Source organism: Pyxicephalus adspersus, chromosome Z (assembly GCF_032062135.1).
Source record: "Pyxicephalus adspersus chromosome Z, UCB_Pads_2.0, whole genome shotgun sequence".
NCBI lineage: Eukaryota > Metazoa > Chordata > Amphibia > Anura > Pyxicephalidae > Pyxicephalus > Pyxicephalus adspersus.
The window spans coordinates 54,964,171-54,983,133 of NC_092871.1; the positions used below are offsets into that span (position 1 = coordinate 54,964,171).

Genomic DNA, 18,963 nt, shown 5'->3' on the forward strand with positions numbered 1-18,963 from the left:
AAGTAAAAAAATATGCATTCGGACCATAAGACGCACCCTGATTTTCCCCCCACTTTAGGGGGAAAAAAAGTGCGTCTTATGGTCCGAAAAATACGGTAGTTTAACACTCAGGATTACTACTATGGAGGGTAAAGAAACAAAACATCAAGTCATTCAGTTCCGTTGTATTATACATCAGGAAGCTCTTTGTGCCAGGGAAAGAAGCAAAAAATTTGATGTCCTTAAAGATGTCACAAAAATGGTGAATTACATCATGGTCCATGCTCTGAATTTTCCACAGTTTCAAGCACTTCTTGAGGAGGTTCAGGCACAGTATAATTGTTTACTTATGTACAATAATGTCCGGTACCTGAGCAGAGGTTGAGTCCTAGAGAGGTTTGTTTATGAATGAAAAAGGGCAGGAATATCCACAGTTTACTGATATGGCCTGGAATACTACTAACCTCATATTTTTTTGTATAGATTTTACACTACACTTCAATGGACTGAACAAACAACTACAAAGTGTAGGGAAAACAACAGAAAGGTTGTTTTGTGATATCAAAACATTTGAGAGAAAACTGCAGATTTTTGAACGAGACCTTCAAAGTGGGCTGCTGAAATATTTTTCAAATCTAAAAATGCATTTAGAAATTCCTGCAAGCCATAAGGGATTCTACATGGAATTTTGAAGCATTGTAGCGGCTGCAAAAATGAATTTTAGTAACAGATTTTTACAGTTCCGTAAGATGGAGACATCCCTGTGTGAAACACTAGAGAAGATAGAAGGGATGACAAATGACAGCACAGTTAGTTCTGAAAATTAAATCCTTAAAGTGTGCCAAATAATTTTAAGTCAATAAATGCACTTGGGTTTGCTTTCCTTACTTTGTTTGGGTCATTATATGCTTGTGAGCAGCTGTTGCAGCTTTGAATTATATCAAATCTGACACCAGAAACAGAATTAAACAGATTAAAAGTACAATTTCTGTGTTTTCAGATGACACCAAACTATGTAATGGAATTAAGTCCATACAGGATGTTCATAATCTACAAGCAGACCTTGATGTACAATGCAAATGATATTTAATATAGAAAAATGTAAAGTTATGCACTTGGGGGCCAACAACATGCATGCTTTACACTGTCTAGGGGGGATGCATTTGGGGAGTCAGGATTGGAAAAGGATCTGGGGGTTCTGGTAGAACATAGACAGACCTAATACCAGTATGCAGTGCCAAGCTGCGATATCAACAGCTAGCAAAGCACTTTCTAAGTATTTGTATTAAAAGAGGAATAGATTTCAGAGATGGAGACATAATCCTGCTCATGCATTGGTCAGACCACAACCGAAGTGCAATCCAGTTTTAGGCACCAGTTCACAAAAAGGACACTGTGGAATTGGAGAGAGTGCAGAGAAGGGCAACTAAATTAATAAAAGGAATGGAGGAGCTCAGCTATGAGGAGAGATTAGCTGAACTGAATCTATTATCCTTTGAGAAGAGACATTTAAAGGGGGATATGATCACCCTGTATAAATATAGAAATGGTCCATATATTTATATATGGCTCTTCCCTATTATACACTTTGAGATCGTTGCAAAAAACAAGAGGGCACTCTTTGCTTCTGGAGGAAAAGAAGTTTAAGCTCCGGATAAGGGATTCTTCACTGTAAGGTCTGTGAAAATGTGAAATAGGCTCCTTCAGGATGTAGTTTCAGCAACTATTATAGATTGTTTTAATAAAAAGCTGGAGGTTTTTCTAGAAGCACAGAATATAACTGGGTTTTAAGGCTTTAAAGTAAAGATAACAGAGACCATTGATTCAGGGAACATCCAACTGGCTCATGGAATCAGGAAGGAATTTTTTTCCCGTTGAAGCAAATTGTACCTGGATTTTTTTTTCCTTCCTCTGGACCAACTATGTCCACAGGTTTTTATATCTGGGATATGTTTATTTCCCTAGTGGTTGAACTTGCTGGACTTTTTTCAACCTGATGTCTTTTTTTCAACCTGACCTACTATGTAACTATGTAATTACTGTGATTTTTTTTTTTTTAATACTTATTGTGTTTGTTATATAGCATAAGTAGTTTGCTGGTGTTTATTTCTTTCTTTAATAAGAACTTCTTTTGATAACTTTTTTTTGTCTATTTTTCATCTGCAGAAGCAACAAACACAGCACTTCCTTCTACTGCACCAACAGCACCTGTCAACAACGTGCTTCCTGAAAAGGAGCGTCAGCATATTGCTGAGCGGTTGCTGAGAGTAATGTGTGCTGACCTCGGAGCCTTGAGTGTTCTTAATGGAAAAGACTTCCTTAAACTGGCACAAACGCTTGTTGACACTGGAGCTCGATACGGATCATTTTCTGTAAATGAATTCCTTGGAAACATGAACAGCTTGGCCATGAAACATTTACCACGAATGTACAACCAAGTGAAAGTAAAAGTGACTTGTGCCCTAGGGAGCAATGTCTGCCTTGGGATTGGGGTGACTTGCCACTCACAGAGTGTTGGTCCTGACTCCTGCTATGTCCTTACTGCATATCAAGCAGAAGGGAATCAGATAAAACGTTATGTCCTGGGAGTAAAAGATGTAGACAGCAGGGACAGTGGGGAATTTATTCACCAATGGGTGCAGAATGTACTCTCCGAGTTTGTCATGTCAGAAATTAGGACTGTTTATGTCACAGACTGCAAAGTAAATTCTTCTGCTTTTTCTAAGGTTGGAACTTGCTTACGTTGCTCTGCATGTTCTTTAAACTCTGTGGTACAAAGCGTATTAAACAAACGCACCTTGCAGGCTCGTAATATGCACGAGGTCATAGAACTTTTGAATGTCACAGAGGAGCTTGCTGGGACTGCTGGCATAGTTAGGGAGACCTTTGGATCTCTTGAGGAAAGTTCTCCTCCCCCTTGTTGGAATTCCGTGACAGACTCATTTTTGCTCGTTCATGAACGGTATGAGCAGATCTGTGAATTTTACAGCCGGGCAAAAAAGTTAAACCTTATTCAAAACCTGAACAAGCATCTACTGAGCAATTTAGCTGCCATACTTGCCCCTGTGAAACAAGCAGTAATTGATCTTAGCAATGAGCATAAACCAACCCTACAGCTTGTGCTGCCTACCTATGTTAAATTAGAGAAGCTCTTCACCTCAAAAGCAAATGACGCAGGAATAATCAGCAAACTGTGTCACCTCTTTCTTGAAGCTTTGAAGGAGAACTTTAAAGTCGAGTCTGCACACAAAGTGGCCATGATTCTGGACCCTCAGCAGAAACTACGGCCTGTCCCTCCATATCAACACGAGGAAATCATTACTAAAGTCTGTGAATTGATTAATGAGGTCAGGGATGGAGTGGAAGAGACAGAATTTGTGGCTCCTCCCAAAAAATCTAGACAATCTCCAGAGTTAACCAAAATTCAGGATGATGACCGCATGGGAAAGAACGAAGTCTATGACTATTTGCAAGAGCCCCTTTTTCAAGTGACCCCTGACCTTTTCCATTTTTGGTCATCTGTTACCCAGAAACACACAAGACTTTCCAAGCTCGCCTTTTGGTTGTTGGCTGTCCCAGCTGTTGGGGCACGAAGTGAGTGCATAAATATGTGTGAACAGGCCATGCTCATTAAAAGACGGAGACTTCTTAGTCCAGAAGACATAAATAAAGTTATGTTTCTTAAATCGAATATGCTTTAAAAAAAAATATGTATATTATTGGGACAAAACACTAATGATTAAACAAAACACTGTTCCAAAAATTAACAAGTGGATGACTAAGGAACTTGCGTTTAAACACTGTGGACCTCAAAAATGGAAACGCTAGAAACCAAGTGCTTTTTTTTTTTTGTCTTTTTTTGTCTTTTTTTTTTGATATTCTATAAAGATACAGAACCAGGAATGTTTTTTTGTGAACCTGCTAAGAGGTTGGTGACCTTGCTACAGGCAGCTGACTTCCAAAGCCACTTGAAATATTTTCTACACAAAGGACTTTTTATCTACATCTGACATATATTTATTTCAGGATATTAGCAGGGCCCTCATTAGGTTTATGAGGCATCATACAAAACACACCGTATAGTGTGATGGTGGTGGTTGGCAGGGAACAGGTTGGCCCATTCAAATTAACTCTTTAAGATTTAATTTCAGTGTTTTATTTGCAGTTGTTTTTTTTTGTTTTTTTACATGTATCTTCTAATCCCATTTTTGGTTGTTTGGAAAATCTTTTAGGACTACACTTAGTATAACGTCTGATGGAAAATGATTGATTTTTTTTTTATATATATTAGATGGGTAATTCTGTAGACTACTGTATGTTAACTCAACTGTCCTAACTCATCTTATTGGTTTGGTGTGGAAAGTTTGTTTTATCTGAAGCACATAAATGTTTATTATTTTTTTTTTTTTTTTTTTTTTTTTTTTTTAGTAGTTGCTAAATTATGAGTGAAAAAGAACATAAACATTGAGAAATATAGGCAGTGACCACAAATGTACATGCAGCTTTTGGCACGATATGATGACCCTTTATCTTTAGCATGACTGGTTTTGTAGCACGGTGAACCATGCACACCTAGGGGGATGTCCTCTGATATTTTGAAGTTTTTTTTTTTTTTTAAATAGACTTTTTGAAGTAAATCCCAGTTTTTGTTGCTATTTGAGCACTGAAGACCAAGTTTAGATGACCATGTGCAAAAATGATGAATGTTAATGTGCAAAAATGATTAATTTTAAATATAAAGACATTGAAGATGCGAAAAATAACTCTTAATTGTTCTTAAAAGTGTTTTTGCAAAAACACTTTAATTTCAAATTGGGATTTTTTTCTTGTTTGCTTTTACAGTTTTTTAAATGCTAGAGCATTTTTGGCAAATACACATTATTATAAATTTGCCTAAATGTATTTGTATTTATGGACCACACTTACTGTTCTGTGTTTATATGGCTGAATATAGAAAATAGTAAAAACACAAGCATAATTAACAAATATGGCTGCCCCTATGTGCAGATCTATTTTAAAGTTATATAATTTTTAATAAACTTTAAGATATTACAACATTTTATTAGACTATATGCCTCTGGTTACATTCACATATATTTCTAAATCTTTTTAAAAAATTACTTAAATTATTGGTTAAAAATCTCCTCTCAGAAGTCATTTTGTAACAGCGCCAATGTTCATGATCATGTATTTGTTTATAGAAACAATTGTCTCATCGAGTCAAGAATGGATGCAGTTAAGTCATCAGTTGTTAGCGAATCAACAACTGCTGAGCCTTGAAGTTGGGTTTAGGCCACAAACAATATTGTGTATTGTAGATGTACAGATTTTGGTTATCTGTTAGACGTTGGCCTAGCTCGGTATAAGTCTATATTTTGCATCTCTTAGTTTATCTGCCACCTTGAATATAGCTATTTCTAAATGAGCCTGGCTCTACGATACTGGTCTGTTTGTTTGTCCATAAAGATTCCTCTTTCCAACCAAGGATAATTTTAGAGCTGTTCTTAACCAAATTATTTATCAAACATCCTTTTCGTATTGAAACCAAAGCTTAAGATTATGTGTAACCAAAGGCTATGGAGTTTCCCCTTGAGGGCATGATGTTGAGCAGAATTAAGATTTTTGTAGAGCATCCTTTTTCTTCCTTTTGTTTATTATTTTTTGCATTGAATATTTCTCCAGAAAAATACACTGTTAAAACTGATATTTACCTCATGCTATGTAGGATTTGTTACATGCGTACTGTTTTGTCAAACATTTCTTAGGCTGAAGTATTTTGCATGTGAATTCAGCCTGTTGGTTTGCTAAACCCTAGTACCTCGTAAGTTTAAAGGTATTTGTCTTGTATGTTAGACAGGCAAAGTCTCAAGGATTAATCCAATTGGGGAAACTGGGGAACCATGTAGAGGTTCTGGCATAAAACAGCCAACTTCACTGTTGGTATCAAGTTGCCTTACTTCACAGTTGATTTCAAGTTATACTTTGGCCTGCATTAGTTGTTGCAAATTTATATACTGTTACCGGACCTGTTTCTGGTCTTAAAATTAACATGTTTCACTCATGCTAGTACAAAGCAACAGGGTCATTTTCATGTATCACCAAGCAGCATATACTTTTTTTCACTCTCTTTGCAGAAGATTGAGAGGTGTTTTTAGGGTTAGAGTGAATGGTCCAGCACTGTAACATGTTGTGAGTCATATATTCTCCGTGATTGGATAATTTACCAACTGCTGAAACAGATCAGCGTGGTAGCAAAAGGAAGGTGCTGCTAGGAAGGAGGTGTTAAAAAATTAAGATTTTAGTTGCTGTCTGTGTACAAAATGGGGAGATTTACATTCATTTGCTGACCTGATGTCGGGGCTGTGAAGTTAGTACAAAAACCCTTTGACTCTGACTCTTCATTTTATGGTATCACCGACTCCTGTAACTTATATATGATGCTGATGTATGCTAATGTTCCATGTTGATTATAACACAACATACACAGCAATTCATCACTGCCAAAGCTAAGAGACTGTAAAGCTATATGAAGATAGGGTCTGCTTTTGGGAACATGAACTTCTGGCCAGGAAGCTGACACTCTACCCTATTGACCAGCCATTGCCAGCATGTAAACCAGTAAAGTGTATGCCAAAAATTTAAACTATAAAAAAAACAAAAAGTAATAGGTAATTAACCAAAGTGAGGGCCTGTTCTGATGCAACAATGATACAGCTGCCAAGCCAGATAATGTTAGTGTATAAGAGAGAAAGACAAAAAGACGGCTTCTTGGCAAATATAAAAGAAATGTAGATTTACTTAAAACAAAAATTGTTTACATTCCTCAACTAAACATAGTCCTCCTATGCTAGATAATATCGAATGATATCAAAGGCTGAGGCTGGCTGCCAATATCCTGTCCTTCCCACCATCCACCAGCGTAATATTATTTCTACAATATTTTCCATACAATCAATACCTTCTAAAAAGTATTCTTTTGAGAACACTTGGAGTTTTTTTACCTCTCTCTTTTGAATACACCAGCTATAGGTCCCAAATATTAGCACATGCACAGCTCACTTTGAGATTGTGAACATATTCATCTTCACAACCACCTACCAATCTCTTAGTCCCCTGAGGAAGTCATAGAGCAAAACATGTTGAGAATTGAGACAAGATTTATAATTGGTTATCATGACCCTATGTATTATGTAAGCATTGGAAAATTTGATATTAACTAGCATAAGAGGACTATGTTTAGTTGGGGAATGTAAACAATTTTTCTGAAGTATAATTACATTTCTTTTAAATTTCCAAAAAAACTGTCTTTTTTTCCTCTCTAATATCAACACAAAAATAAAAATGAAGTTTTATTTATTGTTTTTATCTATACATTTTAAAGTATACTGCAGTTACAATGAGGATCAGGAACAACTTTACTTGTTAAAAATATAAACTACATTATTTGCTGCTTTAAATAAACTACCGTATTTTCCGGCGTACAAGACGACTGGGCGTATAAGACGACCCCCAACTTTTCCAGTTAAAATATAGAGTTTGGAATATACTCGACATATAAGACTACCCCTCTTCCAACGCACACCAAATAAAAATTAAAGCAAAAAATAAAGCAAAAAATAAATTCTAAGCTGTCAACCCACTGGAACCGATGATGATAGAAGGAAAAAAAAAACAATAGAGAGAGAACAAATGCCCGGCAAGTCCCTGGTGAGTTAGCAACTCCCATCATAACTGCAAGCTACGATATTTTTACAGGTTTTGCTAGCGTGACCGTTTCCCTTTAAAAGCCTTCAAAATCCTCCTCTTCATCATCTGATATCATAAGTACATCAATGACATCTTGTGATACATTTGTAAGGCAGTCATCGTATGGATTAAATTCCGTATCGGATGGTGTGGTCTCAGCTTCATCTTCCTCTTCATCTTGCCACAAGTAGTCGTCCTCCATACCATCTAATGAATTTGATATTCCACATTTCTTGAAAGACTTGATTACTGTTTCTGCATCAATATCATTCAAGGCTTTTATGACAAACTTGCACAAAACATCCAACTTTGGAGCACGCATGTTTCCTCCTTTTGAGAATGACTTTTCGCCACTAACCATCCATTCATTCCACTGTTCTCGAATGCGGTCTTTAAATGGCTTGTTTAGGCACACATCCAGTGGCTGTACCAATGATGTCAAGCCTGCAGGAATAACTGCTGCATCTGTCTTTAGTCTTGCAAACCTTTCCTTGGTGCTGGGAGTTAAATGAGCCCTGAACATATCCCACACCTGTAGGCTACGTTTTTGAGGCTTCCACCTGGTCGCCTGCTCCATACATTATCAAGCCATAGCTTTATCCCTTCTTCATCCATCCAGCCTTTTTCATTTACGTGTACAAAACAACCAACAGGGAACTTGAGTTTCGGCATTGTTTTTCTTTTAAAAATAATCATTGGTCTCAGTTTGACACCATCAGGTGTGCATCCTAGTACCACTGTAAAACTGGACTTCTCATGTCCTGTTGTTTTAATTAAAATTGTTTTTTCACCTTTTTGATGGACAGTTTTATTTCCAACCATATCAAAATTCATATTCAAATATGGAGTTTCATCCATATTTCCATTACTACTTAACGCATAGCCATGTTTAGTGCGCTGTCGTATTATGTATTGATGGAAACTATTTACTTTGCTATCAAGATCTCCAGGTAAGTTTTGGGCAATTTTCGTCTTTTGCCTCAGTACCATATTATGCCTTCCCATGAATTTAGTACACCAGGATACAGTGGCCTTAAATCTGTTGCTGTGATCTGGGTTAGACTGTGATCTGGGTCCACTGAAGTGCAAACAAACGTATTTGATTTTGTGTCACTACATAACCATTTTGGTGATGCTCATTCACCATGTCTGCTACTTGTTTTTCGAGTTCTGGCCAATGTGGGGTGCCTCTTCTTAATGCACACTTACCCCTCGGCATACTCTTTAATGCTTTTTCATTTGCTTTCCAGTCACTAACTATCTTTTCTGTTACTTCCATATTGTCTTATGTTCCATGGCAAAGTTTACAACTTTGAGTTTGAAACTGGCTTCAAATTTCTTTCTTCTTGCTGGTGCAGCCATGATGGGGTTTTGACTGTTGGACATATGTATATAAGGTATTGTATGTACTGGTGCTTTATTGTATGAACAGGTACAGATACAGACCAACAACCAGCCAATCGCAGCAAGTGATGTACCTTACAGGCGACTGGCTGGTTGTTGTATACAACTGCTTTGATTGGTTAGAGTGGTCTGCCAATTACTGTACTGTTCCTTCTGCCTCTCAGATCTCGCTATTGTGCGAGATCTGAGAGGCAGAAGGAACAGTACAGTAATTGGAGGAGGGATAAAGGAGGAGGTAAGAGGCGTGTACAGTGGCAGCCTACACTGCCCCTCGCGCGCTCCACACTCCTCTAAGGCGCAGCCCTCCGAGTCAATGGGCGGGTTCTGGTGGAGAGCCAATCCAGGCTCACATTCTCCTCCTACAGGAAGATGTGTGTGCAGCTTGCTTCCCCTTGCTTCATACTCCCCGCACGGAGCGGGGACTCGGCAGCGGCACCCCCCACCATATGCGCTGGACATATGAAGCAAGGGGAAGCAAGCTGCAGGTAAGTACCCGGCCTATAAGACGACCCCCGATTTTGGCACAGATTTTTCGGGGTTAAAAAGTTGTCTTATGCGGCGGAAAATACGGTACATAAACCAAAAAAAATGTAAAACCTAAAGCATAAATGGTATTTGAACTTGGCATAAAGCTGTAAAATAGTTTGTAAATAAATCTAGTGCAGACAGGTGTGTGAAGCCGGCATGGGGTGGTAAACAACACCTCTGCTTTCTCACAACACTCTCAGTATGCAGTGGCCCTATATATGTAGAATGTAATCTTACTGTATAACCCTGAATAAATTATATCAACACCAAGCAAACATTTCATAAATCTATCATTTTTTTATGAGCCAAGTATAATCCAGATTACAAAGATGTATAAATGTTAGGCTGAAGATTAGCTCAGATGAGCTTCATACTAGTGACAACTCCGCAGTGAGCTTAATTAATACAGCAGTGAGCTACTTCATCATGACTGTTATTCTTGAAATAAGGCATTTTACATACGGTATGCTTTCAGAACAACTTACATTTAATAGGAGTCGGTACATTTTTTACCGACCCCAAGATACCCTAAAATTGCCCAAACTCTACGACTCTGACTCCACAGCCCTGCCTGATGCAATAGATAAAGGAAAACCTTTACATATTAGGACTTTTTTTTTGGTGAGGGTTAAGTGTAAGCATTGCTGTTTGGGGAGATTTCCTCCCACTTTGTTCTATTGGCAAGTGTCCCTAATTTGATAACTGGGACAGCAAGGCAAAGTATATAAAGTGCTTAACCCTGCCCAGTAGCAGGCCAGTTGTGTGTCTAAACTTTGCCAGCTTTACACATATGGCCATGCAGAAGGATTGTGGGACAGATTACAAATGCCTTCTAAGTGGCAGAGTAAAATTCAGTTATCAGCAGACAAGGGAAAACAGTAGTAGCACTATGGTTTGGCCACCTTAGAAATGAATATATCAGACTTAATCTTTGAAGCAGGTGTGTTGAGTTTTTAAAATAAATTGTAGGAACCAGAAGGTGGGCCAGAGAACACATTTTATCAATAGTAGAAGAAAAAGCTCTGTCGGCTGTTTCACCAAGTTGTTTGGCTTTTTCTTTAAAAGCATTGGTAGTTCAGAGCAAATTTGCAAAGAGTAGGTTGCCTTCCATCATTTAAACTAAGCTCTAGATTTGTCACTTCAGAATAGTGGAAAAAAAACCCTTTTACCATGTGGTCCATCAATTTACCAAAAATTAGCATTATCACAAAGCACCTCTAATATAATGTTCCTTAAAGATGCTAGTCTAAAAGATTAGGTTAATAACTATCCATCAGTTTACCAGAATAGCTTCTTCCGAAATATGTGAATTAAATTGCGTACTGGACAAAACTTTAGGATGCCTAATAGTAGTGAACCAATTTAAAGGCAGATTGGGTCCTCCACACTGGTATGTAAACATTATCATTCCCTGATCCTAAAGCACAGCTTGGAACCTAATAACTGTTGATTGTTCCGAGGCCGGAGGGAGTACACTTTCATCAGTGAAGCTGGCTGATCCAGCAAACCTGGCATTGATTTCCTAAAAGTCATTTGCTTTTTGGTAGCAAATGTTTTCAATCCATTCCAGGTTTGCTGGGTCACCCAGGTTCACCGAAGAAAGTGTATCCACCCCAGCTTTTGAGAGATTTGATACATCAGGTCCAATATATCAGCTGCACTATTCACTGAGTGATATTGTGTTGTATTTCATTTGATGATAAAACATTTTTGGAAACCCTGAAAGGACATTGAAAAAGTTCATATCTGCTTACAGTGAAAGCCCTTATTATTTTTTGTTGCTGCTCTCTATTCTCCATTGGCATTGGGCACTTTCTTTGTTTTTCAATCTGCATCCCCCTGTTCAATCTTTTCTTCAGTGACCATGTGCTGTACATATAAAAGCATTTACAACACCAAATAGTTAAAGCTCTCAATATTCTAAACTTCTAATTACTGTGCTAAACACTCTATATTCTGTTAACTTAAAATTTGTCTCTTAGCCAGAATCCTATTTGCAGAATATTAATAGGAACAGGATTTTTGTGTATGGAATTTTTCGGACTGTTGACTTTGCACTGTGTGGATAAGGGTGAGAGCTGTTTTTTTTTTTTTTTTTTTGTAAATGTTTGCAAATGTAATTGTAGAATTCATGTTGAATGCCTTTTTGTGTGAGGTAGGGAATGTCTATGAAATGTGTACGGATTCTATGTGCATAGACAGGGAATGGCGGCAATACCATCATCTCTCTTGACAAACGTTCGGCTAAAACAAACTACTGTCTAGGTAGTAGGTTTTCTAGACTCCGTTTTTCTATAGGTATCAATGAATATTTTCTTAATCCTTTTCCTGTTTTATGTTTAAAAAAATTCTTAATACCGGTAGTGTGTTAATTTATACTTTTTTTTAGTAACACAATATTTTTGTAAAACTTGCCATTTGCCTGCGTGGCACTGACGGTTATGACATGCTGTATGCTGGCTCTTTGTTTTGTATGTTAAGGCAAAAAAAAAAAAAAATATATATATATATATATATATATATATTTGCGCAAATCAAGAATCTCACAAAAGAGCAATACTGTACTGCTGAAACAATGCTTTATTAAATTTTGATTTTATTTTTCTATTTTTTTTCCTGCAACTGTGGTGTGGACTTGGTGAAAAAGGAATTTTTAATATTATCATAAATGAAAACAAATTGGATTTTATTTTTCAAACTATTTTATGACCTAACCTTTTTTTGTATGCAAATTTATTTTTGATAGACTAAGTTACACATACTACTGAATGAATGAGAATTTTTTTTAGGCATGGGATTGCCATGATTTCACTGTAGACAAAAATCACATTCATCTTTTGTATGCCAAGACTGTAAAGAAAAGAGTTAACCGGATATAATTAAAGTGAATTTTTATTGCATTTTGCTGGGATTAATAAATATTAATAAACGGCTGTAATACTTACCTATGATGAAGAAACTGCTGCTCCAATCTCCTTTTTTATATAAGGAAGAGCAACAAAAGAGAGACCCACGTGGTCTGGAGCCTCCGATCTCCTAATGCATTCCAGGAGATAACTATAAAGAATGGTATTCTTGCCTCTCTCAAATCTGCTACAGTTCTGAAGTTTTTACAATTGCATTAAAGTTTCAAGTTAACTATAAATCACATTTCTTAAAAAAAAAAAACATAAGAAGTGAATGTCACATTAAATACTTTGTACAATTTTAGATTATAAACGGAACAAATGTTTGAAAAGGCAGCACATTTATTTTAAATGGGCCTTTAATGGATAGCAATTTGGATTTTAATAGATCTTCACTTTTTTCTGCAATGAGTTGCACCACATTGCTTTAGGAAGGTTGTTCCAATAAGGTGCCAGTCAAAAGACACTTGTGTCAGCACAATGCAAAAATAAGTTATTTTCACTTAAAATTTGTAAATCCATAAACGTCAGGCATGAGTTTTTGTTCCCACTAAGGCAGTGTGTAAATGTTTAAATAGTTTTTTATCACTACCTCAAACATCTCCTTTTCCTACTCGGTGGACACCCCATTAAAGTTCACTGTTTAAACAACTCCCTGCTAGACCCTACACTGCCCTTAACCTTCCTTCATTAAAGGTCTTCACTACTTGGCTTGCTGATAGTTTGGTTTAAGTGGGTTTTTTGCACCTATATGCAGCCACACCAAGAGATCCTTCATAATTTTCTGCTATTCTATTTGAAATTTTTTTTGGCTGCTATAATAAAAATAAGTTAAGAATTGTAATATTTACAGTAAAACTCTAACAAAGTTCTTCCAAATATTTTAGTTCTCACAAATGTTGCATAAGAAAGCTTCTTTGTCAACAATCCACTCCACAGATTGTACCTTAAATATTTAAAAACGAAACTCTAGTGCTAATTCACGTTTACTGTCTGCCTGTATGGAGAAATTACTTTTTATTTCTTTTATTAGTCTATTGTTTTCATTTGTAAGTCTGCGCCTAGATGTGAACAAGCACTGTATTTGTCTACTTTTCTTTTGGATTTTTTTTAACAATAAATGTTTTTGTTTTTAAAACTATACTGATCTTGGACAAAGTTATATATGTAAAAAATATATAAATATATATATTAAAAAAAAAATGGTTTGCTGTTTTACCAGTCAGTTTCTGTTCAGGAAAAAAAAAAGGAAATATATCTTGTATAGATTTCAAACTAATACGCGACAGTTTGGTATGTAGAAAAAGAGACATTATAGAAAATAAGAAAAAAAACTCATTACTTGTTAATGCAACAAAAAAATTCTGATAACTAATGCCAAGATAGGAGACATATTATAACTGTGAGAATGACCCAGTTGCTTGATGATTTTCTTGTCTGTGTTGTATTTATGGTTTTTCAATAAAACTTGATTTAGACATTGTGCCTTTTCTTGCTCCCAAAAAAAAGTTTTATGTTAAAAGTAAAACAAATAAAAGTGTAAATAAACGCAAAAACAAAATGGTAATATATTGCTACTTAGCAATCATTGCATTAGTTTTCTTACATAGTTTTTAGTTTCTTCAAACATACTGTCAGTATGGGGATCAAGCTGTATTGCTTGATTACATCACTGAAAATTAATGTCAACCTATCTCTGCGAGTGGTAGGGCTGTGTATATCTTAGGACTGCACAGAAATAGAAATACTTTTGCATGCAAAACAGCACCTGTAAATCTATTTCAGTTCCATAATTTAGTATGGATTTTTTGTATGGATTTCTGCATTTAGTTCCTACTTTACCCCACTACACAGTTTCCTTGCAAAAGTTTTGTAAGGGACTTACAGGTGGGGTGCACATGACTCTTCCCTTCTGCTATGATGAATTGCTGAGTGGCTGATTCCCAGGGAGGTTTATGATCACATGGAGATATGAAGTGTTCATAGTCTTGTCTAAGCTGTGATCCAGTTAATGTCAAGCAAATAGAGCAGCCTTTCTCAAGATTTTTAGTGTATGTATTTTTTAGGTTGTACTGAACCCCCTGAGATAAATACTATATCCACAGCTCACAGTACATTTGCATGGTGGTAGTTGTGAAATTCTTGGGCTAGGTACAAACGTGCAATAATTTTCCTCAACAATTATTTTGAATGATCGTATAGTGCAAGATTCTGTACATGCTGTAACAATATGATCGTTCAAATAAAATCCACCAATAATGTACACTCACTAGATACCATCATTTGAACGATGCAGGAAATGACGTGTATTGGAGAAAGTGTACCGCAGAACCATCCATGATCACTGAACGACTGTACACAATATATACTGAATGATCGTCCCCCAAACTGATGCGTTAGGGCAGTCGTTCGTTTCCAGCAACATTACTCGTTCATTGGCGTTGTGCACTTTTTTTCTTAATGATACCATCATTAAGGTTTAAGCTGGAGGATAAGGTTTATTTGAGGAAACTATATTGTACTTTATAATGGGGTTAAAATTAAGATAGAATACAATGTTTACCTAATATATGCAATGATATGGAATGAATATGGTAAAGCATTAGATAATGAGCATTCATAAATGGTGTTCGGTTGTTTAAGAAAAATTAAAACAGAAATGCAATATAATATTTCACAATCTAAAGAGGGTTAAGATCATACAAATGAAAATTAGTCAAGATAGGAATGTGCTAATGAGGAAAAATACCTTTAGTGAAATGTGGGAGAATCCTGTTCTGTGCAGAGTTCCGAAGATGGAGGTGCTGCTTAGTTGTGTGTCAGGATGGGAATGAGAAATTCCTTTCCTTATATGGCCAGTTCCTGTCCCCCCTAACCCCATCCACCACTCCCCTACAGTTACAAAAGTGACCACAAAAAACAATCCTTACAAGTTTCCAACCTTCTTCTCACCCCCCCCCCCCCCCCCCAGTTACTCAACCAACCATACTATACCCACCAACCTATTTCCCACCACCATCCCACATTTAATTTGGAAGCAATTCCAAAAAATCCAAAACAAAGTTTGATGGACCAATATTACCAGAAAATCAACAAGAACACAGAAGCTTAGAGATATTCAACTTATCTAAATATTAACTCTCAGAAGCCGAAAGAAAGGTCCTTAGCATGGGCCTCTCTTTTTGCCCACCCTGCAATTATGACAAGTTCGAAATCATTAAAGCCATTAATCTTTTTGCTCGTAGTTTACTGTTGAAATGTATGTATTATCCCACAAAAGACCCTTACTGACAAATTGAAGACCTGCAAGAACTACAAAATGGAAGATTTTAGAGTATTGAGAGGCCTTAGAGAACTTCACATGGATTATGAACCCAGATCCACTCAAAGCCAAACACCACTGGAAACTACCAAAATGTGTGACCCCTTAACGAAGAAACCAAAATCTAGTTTTTTCCACAGTTATCATTCAATCCCTGAATACAGATGTTTGTTGACCATGTGACGAAGAATATAACCTAATCTGAATTCATGCATACACATCTAACACCCAATTTCTCACAGGAGATGAAAAAAGCACTACACCAATAAGGGAGGGAAGGTAGTAATTATGCATACTAACCATTATAGATCTATATGCTTTTAAATTCTACAAAACACAGAATGCTACCAACCTGTACCACATGATGCATTGGAATCTTTTAAGAATGAATTTCACTCATTTGTCCGGAATGCCTACACTACAAGTATTATCAACAAAAATACGCAGGATTATTTTGATCAAACACCCTTTAACCCCCACTTTCTATATTCTTCCAAAAGTCTTTAAAAATCTCTGGAATCCCACAGGCTGGCCAATAGTTTCCAGCATCAACTCAATAGCATATCATGCAAGGGAATTAGTTGATGCTTACCTTCAACCACTGGTAATCCAAATGCCCTCATATTTAAAAGACATCATCGAATTATTAAAATTCAAAAATGATTTGCAAGTCCCACTGAACACCACTATAGTAACAATAGATGTGGAGGCCCTCTATTCCAGCATACCTCATGAAAATGGGATATCCATGATGTCCCGATGTTTTAATAGACATCGGCCTACATCACCACAAGAAAACAATTTCATTCTTTCACTCTATTATATTTTGAAAAGGAATGTCTTTACTTTTGACAACACAATATACCTCCAGGACCCAGGGCGTTGCCATGGGCACAAAATGTGCCCCGTCGTATGCCAATTTATAACTTGGAGAGCGAACTTTTTACCGCAATTAACACCACCCAGTTCAACACCCACATCCTATCTTAGCAACACTACATTGATGATATCTTGATGTTCTTGACAGGCCCTACCAATCTCATCTGCCAATTTCTCGATAGTATTCAAAGGAATAACTTCAACCTCAAGTTCACAATGGTATACAGTGAAACAAGTTTCCCATTTTTGGACATCTATCCGGCAGTGACTACAAAATTTCCACAACTCTATATAGAAAATCGAATTCAGAAAACAAAATATTGTATGCCCAAAGTGTGCATCCTAAATCTCTTATCAAAAGCATCCCTTACAGTCAATACTTGAAGAGGAATTGCTCAATGGAAGCTTCCTTCAACAGAGAAGTAAGAGCTTCGCAACAAACATTACATGCCATGAATATACCTCTTCCCAATGGGAACACACATCATCCCAAACACTACATTGACTGCAGAACATCAGGTGATATATATATAATTACCTGCATCTGTGGAGCTTTCTATGTGGGAAAAACAAAACAGCCATTGAAAAAACGTATTTATGAACACATCTACAGTTAGGTCCATAAATATTTGGACAGAGACAACTTTTTTCTAATTTTGGTTCTGTACATTACCACAATTAATTTTAAATGAATGGAGAGCTCCTTTAACCGCATGTTGTCTGTTCACAAAATCTTCCACATACAAGAACCCCCCTCAAATCAACTCCAGGCCTTTTATCTGCTTAATTGATAATGACATAACAAAGGAATTGCCCACACCAGCCCATGAAATAGCCTTTGAGTCAATTCTCCACTTACTTTTGAGCCCCTGAAATGAAGTGATTGAGTAAAAAAAAAAGGCTTTAGTTCCTCAAATTTTTATGTTTTTTGTTCAACCCACTGAATTAAAGCTGAAAGTCTGCAGTTCAACTGCATCTGGATTGTTTCATTTAAAATGAATTGTGGTAATGTACAGAACCAAAATTAGGAAAAAGTTGTCTCTGTGCAAATATTTATGGACCTAACTGTATACAATTACCAATAGAAAAATGATTACCCCCATTAGTTACCACATTGCTATGATGCACAAGTTTGACCCACAAGTGATCTCTTTTTTTTTGGATTGGAACATATCCTCTCTAATCCATGGGGTGGGGAGACGGATGCAAAACTTTTTACAAGCTGCATGTATGGATTATGTAAACCTTGGACCGACGAAGGCCCCCGGTCTTAAAGACACAATAAGGTATAAGCCATTTCTTTTAAATATCATAGATTTTTATATATAAATATATATATATATATGGTCTTAAATCATCCTATTGGCAATCTTAATACCATTTTTCATCTTTCTCCTTTGAATGTAATTATATAATTTTTCTGACAATCCATTGTAATCAAATCTTATAAAGTTTCCACTATGTTTATCAACACCCCCACATTCTTGAGACTTCTATACAACTGATTATTGATTTTATTTTCAATAAATGTTTATTAAGATTTTCAAAAAAGAAATAGCATACAAACAGTTGCATATTTGAAAAAAGAAAAATAACACATGAATACAGTCATATCCAAACAAAAATCCTATTCAGGGTCAAATATCACCTAAACAACATCTTACATGCATTTTCCTGTGCAATCACATTGGGAGAACATTTGGTAATAGCTTCCCATATGTCTTCCCATTCCTCTGTGGAAATAGGGGAAATTAAGTCAATTTCCCATCCCGTCATATACTGCGGGGAGCAAGCGTCCGCCCGCAATAAGGTAGCATACGGAAGGGACACAAGGCTGGATGAACCCACCTCCCTTAAGCAACATGATTTAAATGGTGTCAGCCTTAAAGGAGAGTCAGCCGCAATTTTGAGAAGATTGCACAGGTAATGTCCAATCTGCAGCTACCAAAACAACTTGCTGGAAGGCAGGGAACAGTGTTCCCGTAAATATGCATAAGATTTCACCCCAGGAGTATAGCTCATTAGGATATCGAACAGGCATGTCTGCCCATTAGCGAAAAGCAACCAGATTAGTGTACGCTGGCACAAAAGAGGGACAGCTAAGGATACCTGATAAGGGTGCATGGGTGGACATCAACCCATAAGAGAATTTAAGTCTATTCCAGAGACCTAGAGCATGGGGTAAAGTAGGGTCATCTA

At 36.7% G+C, this 18,963-nt stretch overlaps 1 protein-coding gene across 1 annotated transcript in view; it reads left to right on the forward strand.

Moving 5' to 3' along the window:
* ZNF618 (zinc finger protein 618) overlaps nucleotides 1-14,041 on the forward strand; it is a 110,420-nt gene extending 96,379 nt beyond the window's left edge. The window contains exon 13 of the mRNA XM_072431091.1: nucleotides 2,146-14,041. Within this exon, the coding sequence (XP_072287192.1) occupies nucleotides 2,146-3,680 (1,535 nt within the window). The 3' untranslated portion in view covers nucleotides 3,681-14,041. The remainder of the gene's footprint in view (nucleotides 1-2,145) is intronic.
* The last annotated feature ends 4,922 nt before the right edge of the window (nucleotides 14,042-18,963 follow it).